Source organism: Macaca thibetana, chromosome 2, assembly GCF_024542745.1.
Source record: "Macaca thibetana thibetana isolate TM-01 chromosome 2, ASM2454274v1, whole genome shotgun sequence".
NCBI lineage: Eukaryota > Metazoa > Chordata > Mammalia > Primates > Cercopithecidae > Macaca > Macaca thibetana.
Window position 1 is genome coordinate 103,370,541 of NC_065579.1, and position 14,610 is coordinate 103,385,150.

Below are 14,610 nucleotides of genomic sequence, written 5' to 3' on the forward strand. Positions count from 1 at the left end.
TATGTCCTTCCAATATACTCAGCTGCATTTTTGAGGGGCTACAGTGAAACCTACTTCAGTTGGGAACAGTGGCTCATGTCTGTAATCCCAGCACTTTAGGAGGCTCAGCCATGAGGACTGCTGGAGGCCAGGAGTTCAACACCAGCCTGAGCAACATGACGAGAGCCCATCTCTACCAAAAATGAAAAAATTAGCTGAGCATGGTGGCACGAACCTGTAGTCCCAGCTAATCAGGAGGCTGAGGTGGGAGCATCACCTGAGCCCAGGAGGTCAAGGCTGCAGTGAGCCATGATCATGCCACAGCACTCCTGCCTGGGCAAGTGAAATCCTGTCTCTAAAAAAACAAAAACAAAATACGAAGGAAAAGAAAACCTTCTATCTCACCAGGCCCACCTCTCCATACTCCTGCCTCTCCAGCACGTTCCAGTTCCTTTCCTGTCTTTTTTTTTTTTTTTTTTTGAGACGGAGTCTCGCTCTGTTGCCCAGGCTAGAGTGCAGTGGCCGGGAGGCAGAGCCTGTCTTCTTAGTGTGAAAAAAACATCCAGAATACAATGAAATTCGACCCTAATAGACAAAGGCAAGAAAACTGGATTTGCAACTGGAGGAGCCTGTTGTCTAACATAAAGACCTCTAAAGAGGAAAACTCTGGCTGGATGCGGTGGATCACGCCTGTAATCCCAGCACTTTGGGAGGCCAAGGCCAGATCACCTGAGGTCAGAAGTTTAAGACCAGACTGACCAACATGGTGAAACCCCGTCTCTACTAAAATTACAAAAATTAGCCAGCACAGTGGCAGGCGCCTGGAATCCCACCTACTCAGGAGGTTGAGGCAGGAGAATCGCTTGAACCCAGGAGGCAGAGGTTGCAGTGAGCTGAGATCACGCCACTGCACTCCAGCCTGGATGACAGAGTGGGACTCTGTCTCAAAAAACTAAAGGAGAACATTTTATCTTCTCAACAAATGTAGTAGTTTCTCCTCTTTCAGAAAGCTTATCATCCATTAGCATTATTTTTTTGTGCCTTACAATTTTTATTCTTTTTGTTTCTTGAGATGGGATCTCACTCTGTCACCCAGGCTGGAGTGCAGTGGCATGATCTCAGGTCACTGCAACCTCCACCTCCCAGGCTCAAGGGACTTTCCCACCTCAGCCTCTCAAGTAGCTAAGACCACAAGCGTGCATCACCACGCCCAGCTAATTTTTTCTATTTTTGGTAGAAACAGGGTTTCACCGTGTTGCCCAGGCGGGTTTTGACCTCCTGGGCTCAAGCAATCCTCCCACCTCAGCTTCCCAAGTAACTGGGACTACAAGTACATACCACCATGCCTGGGTAATTTTTTTTATTTTCTGTAGAGACGGGGTTTTGCCATATTGCCCAGGCTGGCCTCAAACTTCTGGACTCAATGATCCGCCCGCCTTGGCATCCCAAAATGCTGAGATTACAGGCATCCACAAATGCACTTGGCCATTTTGTGGCTTACAAACAACAAACACAAACCTAGAAATCTATAGGTAATCTGAGTTACGGAATCACACAAGTTAATGAAGATCACTGAAATACATCAGCCTTTCCATTTTTAAATTAATTTGAAATGTCACACTATCAGTAATGAGCCAAGACCAACCCTCCTGTGTTCTGTCTCTACTCAGGAAGACACAAATAGAAAGGAAGCCTCAGCCGGGTGCCATGGCTCACGCCTGTAATCCCAGAATTTTGGGAGGCCGAGGTGGGCGGATCATGAGGTCAGGAGATCAAGACCATGCTGGCTAACATGGTGAAACCCCGTCTCTACTAAAAATACAAAAAATTAGCCAGGCTTGGTGGTGCATGTTTGTAATCCCAGCTACTCGGGAAGCTAAGGCAGGAAAATCGTTTGAACCCGAGAGGTGGAGGTTGCAGTGAGCCACGATCGCGCCATTGCACTCTAGTAGCCTGGATAACAAGAGCGAAACTCCATTTAAAAAGAAAAAAAAAAAAAAACGCTGGGCATGGTGGCTCACGCCTGTAATCTCAGCACTTTGGGAGGCCAAGGAGGCAGGCAGATCTCTTGAGGTCAGGAGTTCAAGCCCAACATGGGGAAACCCAGCCTCTATTAAAAATACAAAAAAAATTGCTGAGGGTGGTAGCACACACCTGTAGTCCCAGCTACTTGGGAGGCTGAGGCGTGAGAATAGCTTGAACCCAGGAGGCGGAGGCAAGAATGCACCACTGCACTCCAGCCTGGGTGACAGAATGAGACTCTGTCTCAAAAAAAAAAAAAAAAAAAAAAAAAAAAAACCAACCCAGGTGTGGCTGGGTGCAGTGGCTCATGCCTGTAATCTCAGCACTTTGGGTTGAGGAGGCAGGCGGATCACGAGGTCAGGAGTTCAAGACCAGCCTGGCCAACATAGTGAAACCCCTATATCTATTAAAAGTATAAAAAATTAGCCGGGTGTGTTGGCGGGCACCAGGAATCCCAGCTACTCAGGAGGTGGGGGCAGGAGAATCCATCCAGGGCCACAGTGCAAGACTCCATCTCAAAAAAAGAAGAAACAAAGAAATAAAACAACCCAGGTACAATGACATGGCAGCACCACAGAGTGTTGGTCGGCCTTGGAAAGCCAGTCCCCCACCATCACTGACATCGCCGCCAGTGGGGTCATGTGCCCGGAACGGGTTCCGGTGCAGAGAGCCCCTCATCCTGGGAAAAGGGGTGCTACCAGAAAGGTGGTCGCCTCCTCACTCATCACGCGAGGCACGTTGAACCTGATGCTAAACCATTCATAGATGACCTGCTTCTGGGTTGGGGTTTCCTAGGTAGCTAAGCATATCCCTGGCTGCAATCTATTCAAAGTCAGCCCTTGACACTGGTGTTTGTTTTTAAAAAAAAAAAAAAAAAAAAAAAAAAACTTAAAGAAAAAGGAAAAAATTTTTAGTCCACATTAACTTTGAAAATCTTAGTGTTAAATAGTTTCAGAGTCCCCCCTTAATGAAAATAACCTGTAACATCCATACACATGTGATGATCCCACTAACTAAAACACTGACAACAAATAAAGTACATTAAACAGGCTACACCTCAGCATTTCCCATATACCTGAACCTGCTGTGGCTGCTGAACCTGGATCTGCTGTTCTTGCTGGGTTTGTGGCTGAACACTGGTGGTGACTGGACAGGCAAGTTCAAGCAAAGACCCAGCCACTTCAGTGCTGTCTGTGTATATGCAGTTCCCACCCTGTTGGTACACCATGGTAGTGGTGGCTGTCTGCTGGAACTCCTGAAGGGCTTCTGGCCCCTTAGAGGCCAGTGAGTCCAGAAATTCCTTCATCCTGTGTTGCGGGACAGACCGTGCCTTTACTCGGATGTACTCTTCAAAGGAGATGGTGTTCTCCAGGGAATTATTCATATTGCAGAGCCCTTAGGGTTCCTAGAAATAAACAGAAGTCAAAATTATGTTACTGTTTTTAGCAGGAAATGCCCAGAAACAATTACCCTTGCACAAGACTGGAATATATTCAGGGCAGCTGTATACATATACAATAAAAAAATAAAGTTTTATTATACCACCTTATTTTTTCAATTAATGGATGTTTGAAAATTATTTCCATTAACATTTCTTAAATAAAACTATCACACTGAAAACAAAAAACAAACACATGCTTCACAATACTGGATGAAACAGGCTGAAAACACATTTCCCACCTAGCACTAGGTCAATCCCATCTTCTGTGCAGAACCAAGCACTGGACAGTAAATGTCACATGCAAAACCGCTCTGTGACCATCACAGAGAGGACACCAAGCAAGGAGGAAGAAGCCAGGGGCAGGGATTCCTATGGATATGTTTTATTTCCAAGCATTTCCTATAGCAGAGATAGGGATGCCACCTAGTTGTGGCAAGACACAAGAGGCAGAGGATATGTTCTTCATCTCCCATCAGAAAAACCAAAAATCCTATTTTGCCATATGCTGCTCACATTCTTTTGCAACACAGCTTATTAGTTAAGAGCACGGACTCTGGAGCCGAGCTACCTGGGTTCAAATCCCAACTTTATGTTTCCTTCATTATTTAACTCTAGAAAAGTCAATTAACCTTAGTTTTCTTGTGAGTAAAATGGGGATACAATAGTACTTACCTCACAGTTGACATGAGGATTTAATAAGGCATTTAGAAAATCACCTAACACATAGATAGTACTACATAAATGTAACTAATACTATTAAAATAATTCTGGGAAAAGAAGGTATATAGTGCTTTAAATATCCAGGTCACTACTAAAATTCAGAAATAAATTCTACAAGTTTTCATCAGGTATTTATTTACCTTAAGAATTAACCTGCAGATGTAGACAGTTAACTCTCATTACCTGAGGGACAAGTGTGCAATCTGTGGACTGCTGACCCCTGTCGCTGCTACCTTTGTACCATCCTCCCTTGATCAGCCAGACCTTCAGAATAAAAGTAGCAGCAGGATGAAAGAGTAACAGAAACCAAGCAAACGTTTTTGCCAAAAAGGATTCTCCGATAATTCTGAATGTCTGGAAAGGTGATTTGTTCCCTTGAGCAATCAGGCCAGATATACTAGACTGACCAGATGCTCTACCTTACGTTACAGATATAAAATATGTGGGTAAAGCATCTCCTTTCTTCTACCTAGGCTCTAAATTCTTGGCAGACAAGACTATGTCCTGGTTCTCTCCGAACAGCTCACCCATGTTAGTTGCTTCATATATACCTGCTACATTTGAAATTCAATGTGGAACAGGAAGAATTATGATTTTTTTCCTTTTTTTTTTGAGACAGAGTCTCATTCTGTTGTCCAGGCTGGAGTGCAGTGGCACAATCTCAGCTCACTGTAAGCTCCACCTCCTGGGTTCACCCCATTATCCTGCCTCAGCCTCTCGAGTAGCTGGGACTACAGGCACCCGCCACCACATCCAGTTAATTTTTTTGTATTTTTAGTAGAGACGGGGTTTCGCCATCTTAGCCAGGATGGTCTCGATCTCCTGACCTCGTGATCTGCCTGCCTCGGCCTCCCAAAGTGCTGGGATTACAGGCATGAACTACCACGCCCAGCCTTTTTTTTTTTTTCCAGATGGAGTCTCCCTCTGTCACCCAGGCTAGAGTGCAGTGGCACGATCTCGGCTCACTGCATCCTCCCAGGTTCAAGTGATTTTCCTGCCTCAGCCTCCCAAGTAGCTGGGACTACAGGCGCCCACCACCATGCCCAGCTAATTTATGTATTTTTAGTAGAGACTGGGTTTCGCTGTGTTGGCCCGGCTGGTCTCAAACTCCTGACTTCAGGTGATCTGCCCGCCTTGGCCTCCCAAAGTGCTGGGATTATAGGCGTGAGCCACCCGATTCTCTCTGTAATATCCATAGCTTCATGGACTCAAGCAATCCTTCCACCTCAGCCTGGGCAACATGGAGAAACTCCATCTCTACAAAAAAATACAAAAATTAACTGGGTGTGGTGGCATGCACCTGTAGTCCCAGCTACTAGGGAGGCTAAGGTGGAAGGATTGCTTGAGTCCAAAGATCTAGGCTGCAGAGAGCCAAGATCACTCCAATGCACTCCAGCCTAGGCGACAGAGCATAACTCTGTCTTAAAAAAAAAAAAAAAAAGGCCGGGCGCAGTGGCTCAAGCCTGTAATCCCAGCATTTTGGGAGGCCGAGGCGGGTGGATCACGAGGTCAGGAGATCGAGACCATCCTGGCTAACATGGTGAAACCCCGTCTCTACTAAAAATACAAAAAACTAGCCGGGCGTGGTGGCGGGCGCCTGTAGTCCCAGCTACTCGGAGGCTGAGGCGGGAGAATGGCGTGAACCCGGGAGGCGGAGCTTGCAGTGAGCCGAGATCGCGCCACTGCACTCCAGCCTGGGCGACACAGCGAGACTCCGTCTCAAAAAAAAAAAAAAAAAAAAAATTAAGTTATCAGCTGGTCACAGTGGTGCACATATGTAGTCTCAGCTACTCAGGAGGCTGAGGCGGGAGGATTGCTTGAGCCCAGGTCTTTGAGCTGGGAAACCTAGAGAGACCTTCATCTGTAAAAAAAATACTAATAATAAAATAAAATAATAAAAAAGTTGTCGATGTCCACGTCACACAGAAGGAGAGCATCAAGCCAAACACACTTTGCCTAACTACAGATTCAGAGAAGGCTACTTGGCTTAGGTGATCCGAAAGCACTCATTTGCCACACTTGCACAGAATGTATCAAAGTTCCCCTTTGTTAACAGCATCACAGTAGGGATTTCCTTAAGAAGGCATCTTTCAGCCAGGTGCGGTGGCTCACACCTGTAATCCCAACACTTTGGGAGGCCAAGGTGGGCAGATCACCTGAGGTCAGGAGTTCAAGACCAGCCTGGCCAACAAAGTGAAACCCTGTCTCTACTAAAAATACAAAAATTAGCCAGGCGTGATAGCAGGCACCTGTAATACCAGCTACTCAGGAGGCCGAGGCGGGAGAATTGCTTGAGTCCAGGAGGCAGAGGTTGCAGTGAGCCAAGATTGTGCCACTGCACTCCAGCTTGGGCACCAGAGTGACACTCTACCTAAAAAAAAACAGGCATCTTTCATAATAAAGATCTGGTAACATTACAAAGTTATGAAATTCTAATATCTAATCACACATACCCTTCTGCTCAAAAGGGGACAAAGGAGAGATTTTATGAGCAGCCATTAAGAGGTCCTCTACCATGCTGGTACATAATTTCAGTTTTTCACCTCCATTACAAAAGAGCAGCAGGTCAGTTGGAATTTACATTTCCTAAAATGTATTTTCTTCAACTGTCAGTTGTATTTACATAATATACTGAGATTGATAAAACTGTCAAAGCTACTACAAAAAGCAATTTTCTTTTTTTTAAGGTACAAAAGTAAAGTTTTTGCATGCAGCAAAAACCTTTTTTTGTCTCAAGTCTGGGAAAAGACAAATGAGTAAACACCAATACAAAGAAACACTGTTTCCCGATGGAGTAGATGGGAATTCAAAATCAAACAAAACAAAAAAACAACAAAAAATAATTTAAAAAAAAACAAGAAAAAAAACAAAACACCGCAAACAAAGTTTACAGAACTGAAAAACCTTCATGACTATTGCCTAGTAAAGCCAATGTCTATGATCCTCCTAGTAACCCTATTTCTCCTCACTCTTGTCTTTCAAGTTTCAGAAACTCAGAAGGGGCAGCTTAAACCTCACCTCAAGTCTGATATTAAGTGTAAAAGATAATTTCACCAACTTTTCTTACTAGAAACAAGCTTTCTACAGTACTCAGTATAGAATTCCACCTAGTTTTTGTTTTGTTTTTGGAGGTTTATTCAGGGGTTGGGGAAAGGGATATGAAACTTAACTAAGAAAAACTGTTCTAATAGTATAAAAAGATATAAAATAAGGCCAGGCACGGTGGCTCACTCCTGTAATCCCAGCACTTTGGGAGGCCCAGGCGGGCGGATCACAAGGTCAGGAGATCGAGACCATCCTGGCTAACACGGTGAAACCCCATCTCTACTAAAAATAGAAAAATTAACCGGGCGTGGTGGCAGGTGCCTGTAGTCCAAGGTACTCGGGAGGCTGAGGCAAGAGAAAGGTGTGAACCTGGGAGGCAGAACCTGCAGTGAGCCGAGATCGCGCCATTGCACTCCAGCTTGGGCGACAGAGCCAGACTCTGTCTCAAAAAAAAAAAAAAAAAAAAGATATAAAATAAAAAGTAAAAGCAGCTAAGTATGCTTTGACCTCTGGTTCTTGATCATGCCATTGCACTCCAGTCTGGGCAACAAGAGTAAAACTCCATCTCAAAAAAAAAAAAAAAAAGCCTAAACAAATTATACATAAAAAACTAAAAATCACCCTCCTCTCACCAAACCCTACCAATCACATCATACCTTTATGCCTCTACTTGTAGACTCACTTTTAGAGTATTGCCTAGGTGCAGTGGCTCAGGCCTCTAATGCCAGCACTTTTTGGGAGGCTGAGCCAGGTGGATCACCTGAGGGCAGGAGGAGATCGAGAATAGCCTGGCCAACATGGTGAAATCCTGCCTCTACTAAAAATATAAAAATTAGCCAGGCATGATGGCACATGCCTGTAATCCCAGCTACTCAGGAGGCTGAGACAGGAGAATCACTTGAACCCAGGAGATGGAGGTTGCAGTTAGCTGAAACTGCACCATTGCCCTCCAGCCTAGGCAACAGAGTGAGATTCCGTCTTAAAAAACAAAAAAATTGGAGTATCTATGGAGTTCTATGTAAGATCAGGAAATTAAAGTTCCACACCCCCGATTTTCTGTTGTGGGTTTCTTGAGACAAGGTCTTATTCTATCGCCCAGGATGGAGTGCAGTGGTATAAAATCTTGGCTTACTGCAACCTCAACCTCCTAGGCTCTATCGATCCTCCCACCTCAGCCGCCCAAGCAGCTGGGACTACAGGCATGTGCCACCATGCCCAGCTAATTATTGTATTTGTTGCAGAGACAGGGTTTTGCCATGTTGCCCACGTTGTTCTCAAACTCCTGGGCTCAAGAGATCTATCTGCCCACCTCAGCCTCCCAAAGTGCTGGGATTACAGACATAGGCCACCATGCCTGGCCGAAGCCTTCTTTTTTTTTTTTTTTTTTTTGGAGACAGAGTCTTGCTCTGTAGCCCAGGAGTGCAGTGGCATGATTTTTGCTCACTGTAACCTCTGTCTCCCAGGTTCCAACAATTCTCCTGCCTTAGTCTCCCAAGTAGCTGGGATTACAGGCACACGCCAATATGCCCACCAAATTTTTGTATTTTTAGTAGAGACAGGGTATCACCATGTTGACTAAGCTGGTCTCGAACTCTTGACCTTGTAATCTGCCCATCTTGGCCTCCCAAAGTGCTGGAATTACAGACACCTGCCCCCACACCAGGCTAGTTTTTGTATTTTCAGTGGAGATGGAGTTTTGCTATGTTAGCCAGGCTGGTCCCAAACTCCTCGTCTCAAGCAATCTGCCCACCCTCCCAAAGTGCTAAGATTAGAGGCGTGAGCCACTGCCCCCAGCAACATGTCCTCTATTTTAGACAAACATTTAGCTAAGTGAAAAAAACTTCTATTTAATCAATATTTTAGTTTTAGAATACAACATTTCATACCAAAGTCCAGAACGTATTTTTTGTCAATCAAGTTTCCAAAGATATGATAAAAATCATTCTGCTGCCTATGTCATCTCCAAATAAATCCTACCAGTCAGTATTTCTAGAATAGTACCTTTAAAAAGTTACTATAAGAAATGCTAGTCCAAATACAAATTTATTTCCTGAGCAAACAGGCAAATAAGCTAGATATTCGGTTGTCAGAAAATATAAAAGCTTCAAAAAGTTACTTGCTATAAACCATCAAAATCCATTCTTTAAGCCTTTCATTAAAAAAAAAAAAAAAAAAAAAAAGCCTGGCGGGGTGGATCACATCTGTAATCCCAGCACTTTGGGAGGCCAAGGCGGGTGGATCATGAGGTCAGGAGATCGAGACCACCCTGGCTAATACAAAATACAAATACAAAAAATAAGCCAGGCGTGGTGGCAGGTGCCTGTAGTCCCAGCTACTCGGGAGGCTGAGGCAGGAGAATGGTGTGAACCTGGGAGGCGGAGCTTGTAGTGAGCCGAGACTGCACCACTGCACTCCAGCCTGGGCAACAGAGCAAGACTCCATCTCAAACAAACAAACAAACAAACAAACAAAGGCCGGGTGCAGTGGCTCATGTCTGTAATCCTAACACCATGGACTTTGCGGGGCCAAGGCAGGCAGATAACCCGAGGTTGGGTGTTTGAGACCAGCCTGACCAACATGGAGAATCCCCGTCTCTACTAAAAATACAAAATTAGCTGGGCATGGTGGAGCATGCCTGTAATCCCAGCTACTCGTGAGGCTGAGGCAGGAGAATCGCTTGAACCTGGGAGGTGGAGGTTGCAGTGAGCCAAGATCGCACCACTGAACTCTAGCCTGGAGACAGAGTGAGATTCTGTCTCAAAAAAAAAATGTGGGGGGAAGGGGGCTGGGATGATGGTGCATGCCTGCAGTCTCGGCTACCCAGAAGGCTGAAACAGGAGGATTGCTTGAGTAGTCCAGGAGTTCTGGGCTGTAGTGCGCTATGTCAATCAGGTGTCCACACTAAGTTCAGCATCAATATGGTGACTTCATGGGAGCAGGAAATCACCAGGTTGCCTAAGGAGGGGTGAACCGACCCAAGTTGGAAATGGAGCAGGTCAAAACTTCCGTCCTGATCAGTAGCAGGATCCTGTCTGTGGACAGCCACTGCATTCCAACCTGGGCACCACAGTGAGATCCTATCTCTTAGAAATAATAGTAATAATTTAAAAGACAAACAAGCTTGAGGTAGGAAACATTCCATAAAACCATTAGAAAATGTCAATACTGGCCGGGCGCGGTGGCTCAAGCCTGTAATCCCAGCACTTTGGGAGGCCAAGGCAGGTGGATCACGAGGTCAGGAGATCGAGACTATCCTGGCTAACATGGTGAAACCCCGTCTCTACTAAAAATACAAAAAAAAAACTAGCCGGGCGTGGTGGCGGGCGCCTGTAGTCCCAGTTACTTGGGAGGCTGAGGCGGGAGAATGGCGTGAACCCGGGAGGCGGAGCTTGCAGGGAGGCGGAGCTTGCAGTGAGCCGAGATCCGGCCACTGCACTCCAGCCTGGGAGACACAGCGAGACTCCGTCTCAAAAAAAAAAAAAAAAAGAAAATGTCAATACTAAGCTGAGCATGGTGGCTCTCACCTGTAGTCCCAGTTACTTGGGAGGCCGAGGCGGAAGGATGGCTTGATCCCAGCAGTTTGAGCCTGCAGTGAGCTATTATCATGCCACTGCACTCCAGCCTGGGTGACAGTGAGACTCTATCATTTATTCATAGATAATAAGTAAATAAGCAAGCAATTAAGTTAACAGGCTGGGCATGGTGGCTCAAGCCTGTAACCCCAATGCTTTGGAAGGCTGATGATCATTTGAGCCCAAGAAGATCATTTGAGCCCAAAAGTTTGAGACCAGTCTAGGCAACATAGGGAAACCATCACTATCTTAATTTTTTTTTTTTTTTTTGAGATGGAGTCTCACTCTGTCACCCAGGCTGGAGTGCAGTGGCATGATCTCAGCTCACCACAACCTCTGCTTCCCGGGTTCAAGCAATTCTCTTGCCTGAGTCTCCTGAGTAGCTGGGACTACGGGTGGGCAGCACCACACCTGGCTAAATTTTTTTTCTTTTTTTGAGATGGAGTCTCACTCTGTCACCCAGGCTGGAGTGCAGTAGCACGAACTTGGCTCACTGCAACCTCCGCCCCCAGGTTCAAACGATTCTCCTGGCTCAGCCTCCTGAGTAGCTGGGATTACAGGCACCTGCCATCATGCCTGGCTAATTTTTGTATTTTTAGTAGAGACAAGGTTTCACCATCTTGGCCAGGCTGGTCTTGAACTCCTAACCTCATGATCCACCCGCCTCAGCCTCCCAAAGTGCTGGCATTATAGGCGTGAGCCACTGCACCCGGCCCACACCAGACTAATTTTTGTATTTTTAGTAGAGACGAGGTTTCGCCATGTTGGTTAGGCTGGTCTTGAACTCTTAACCTCAGGTAATCCACTTGCTTCCACCTTCCAAAGTGCTGAGATTACAGGCGTGAGCCACTATGCCCAGCCTAAATTCTTTTTTTTTTTTTGAGACAGAGTCTTGCTCTGTCGCCCAGGCTGGAGTGTAGTTGCATGATTCTGGTTCACTGAAACCTCCGCCTCCTGGGTTCAAGCAATACTCCTGCCTCAGCCTCCAAAGTACCTGGGATTACAGGCACCCGCCACCATACCCAGCTAATTTTTGTATTTTAGTAGAGACGGGATTTCGCCATGTTGGTCAGGATGTTCTTGAACTCCTTACCTCAAGCGATCCACAGCATCGGTCTCCCAAAGTGCTAGGATTACAGGCATGAGCCATAGCATCCAGCCAAGATTGTGAGACCAGCCTGGCCACCATGGTGAAACCCCATCTCCACTAAAAATACAAAAACTAATTGGGCATAGTGGCAGCCACCCATAATCCCAGCTACTCTAGAGGCTGAGGCAGGAGAATCGCTTGAATCCAGGAGGCAGAGGTTGCAGGGAGCTGAGATTGCGCCACTGCATTCAGCCTGGGGAAAGAGTGAGACTCCGCCTCAAAAAACAAAAAACAAAAAAAAAGGAATGCTAACAGTAGTTATGCCTGGATGATGGAACCAGAGTATTTAAGTTTCTTCCTGTTTAATACTCCTCTGAATTTTCCACAAGTTGTATTAATCTAAGACTCACGCCTGTAATCCCAGCACTTTAGGAGACTGAGGCGGGGGGATCACCAGGTCAGGAGATCGAGACCATTCTGGCTAACACAGTGAAACCCCGTCTCAGCCGGGCGCGGTGGCTCACGCCTGTAATCCCAGCACTTTGGGAGGCCGAGGCGGGCGGATCACCAGGTCAGGAGATCGAGACCACGGTGAAACCCCGTCTCTACTAAAAATACAAAAAACTAGCCGGGCGAGGTGGCGGGTGCCTGTAGTCCCAGCTACTCCGGAGGCTGAGGCGGGAGAATGGCGTAAACCCAGGAGGCGGAGCTTGCAGTGAGCCGAGATCGCGCCACTGCACTCCAGCCTGGGTGACAGAGCGAGACTCCGTCTCAAAAAAAAAAAAAAAAAAAGAAACCCCATCTCTACTAAAAATACAAAAAAACTAGCCAGGCGTGGTGTTGGGCGCCTATAGTCTCAGCTACTTGGGAGGCTGAGGTAGGAGAATGGCATGAACCCAGGAGGTGAGATTGTGCCACTGCACTTCAGCCTGGGTGACAGGGCGAGACTCCATCTCAAAAAATGAATAGATAAATAAATAACTCATCTTTTTCTACACAGTGGCTATAGTGCAGGAATGGTAACAGACACATAAACAATTCTGGTTGATCATAGTATGATTTTCTTTCAAAATCTGAGAGAAACTAAACCAGCTGAACAACGTGGCTCATGCCTATAATCCCAGCACTTTGGCCAAGGTGGGTGGATCACCCAAGGTCAGTAGTTTGAAATCAGCCTAACCAACATGGTGAAACCCCGTCTCTACTAAAAATACAAAAAAAAAATGAGCTGGGTGTGGTGGCGGGCGCCTGCAATCCCAGCTACTCGGAAGGCTGAGACAGGAGAATTGCTTGAACCCGGGAGGCGGAGGTTGCAGTAAGCCAAGACCATGCCACCGCACTCCTGCCTGGGCAACAACGGCGAAACTCCATCTCAAAAAAAAAAAAAACAAAAAAAGAAAAAGAAACTAAACGATAAAATACCAAAAACTTGTACAAAATAATGAAGACTTGACTTCAAGATACTGCTCATAAGACACAAAAGTTGAGCCTTTGTAATAAACATAAATAGAGAAACTTCTAAAAGAGACAAAAGATTCTTAGTTAGCTCCAAGTAAAAGACTTAGTGACGGGCCGGGCGCGGTGGCTCAAGCCTGTAATCCCAGTACTTTGGGAGGCCGAGACAGGCAGATCACGAGGTCAGGAGATCGAGACCATCCTGGCTAACACGGTGAAACCCCGTCTCTACTAAAAAATACAAAAAACTAGCCGGGCGAGGTGGCGGGCGCCTGTAATCCCAGCTACTCGGGAGGCTGAGGCAGGAGAATGGCGTAAACCCGGGAGGCGGAGCTTGCAGTGAGCTGAGATCCGGCCACTGCATTCCAGCCTGGGCGACAGAGCGAGACTCCGTCTCAAAAAAATAAATAAATAAATAAATAAATAAAAGACTTAGTGACAAACAGTCAAGATATTAAATAAAGTATTTCTGAAACACATGCAGCCATGAGGATATTTGAGTGTTCCCAATTTCTGGGACTCTGATGAGACTAATAACAAAAACAGAAAATACTCTAATGCTCTTGGGGTGCATGAGGTCTGTAAACAAGCATTTACTTCTAAATGCTTTTAAACATAGCTGCTTTGTAAAATAAATAAATAAATAAAGGAAAACCAGCACTCCCTTAAACAGACCCTGGACATTTTTGCTGGTATAAATTCAAATTCATCACTGATATCTCCCCTGTATTTCCTTCTTTCTCTGTTTTGAGACAGAGTCTTGCTGTCACCCAGGCTGGAGTGCAGTGGTCCGATCTGGGCTCACTGCAACCTCCGCCTACCGGGTTCACACCATTCTCCTGCCTCAGCCTCCCAAGTAGCTGGGACTACAGGCGCCCACCACCATGCCTGGCTAATTTTTTTGTATTTTTAGTAGACACGGAATTTCACCGTGTTAGGACAGTCTCCATCTCCTGACCTCATGATCCTTGGCCTCCCAAAGTGCTGGGATTACAGGAGTGAGCCACTGCGCCTGGCTCCTCTGTATTTCCTTCTACTGGAGCTTAACATAGTGCCTGATGCATGACAATTCTTCACTACATGAGTTATTATTTTTATTATTTTATTACTAGAACGTAAGATGGTACCATGGACAAAGGTTACTCCAAAACAACAGTCTATTACATTTCTATAGGTCTGTTTGCAAATTTTTTTTCTTTTTTCTGTTTAGGTACCAAGGGAAGATACTCACGCTTTCTTGGGTTTCTTATCCCTGATACCTCTTTTGGGCCCCCTGTATGGCTCTG

General features: G+C 45.8%; 2 protein-coding genes across 6 annotated transcripts in view; one reads left to right on the top strand and one right to left on the bottom strand.

The window, feature by feature from the left end:
- The window catches only part of TCTA (T cell leukemia translocation altered), a 405,836-nt gene that overhangs the window by 50,452 nt on the left and 340,774 nt on the right, over positions 1-14,610 (top strand). The window lies entirely within an intron of this gene.
- QRICH1 (glutamine rich 1) overlaps positions 1-14,610 on the bottom strand; it is a 64,871-nt gene that overhangs the window by 41,374 nt on the left and 8,887 nt on the right. For all 5 annotated transcript variants that reach the window (XM_050780796.1, XM_050780797.1, XM_050780798.1 and 2 more), the window contains one exon: positions 3,077-3,406. In XM_050780796.1, the coding sequence (XP_050636753.1) occupies positions 3,077-3,385 (309 nt within the window). In that variant the 5' untranslated portion in view covers positions 3,386-3,406. The remainder of the gene's footprint in view (positions 1-3,076; positions 3,407-14,610) is intronic.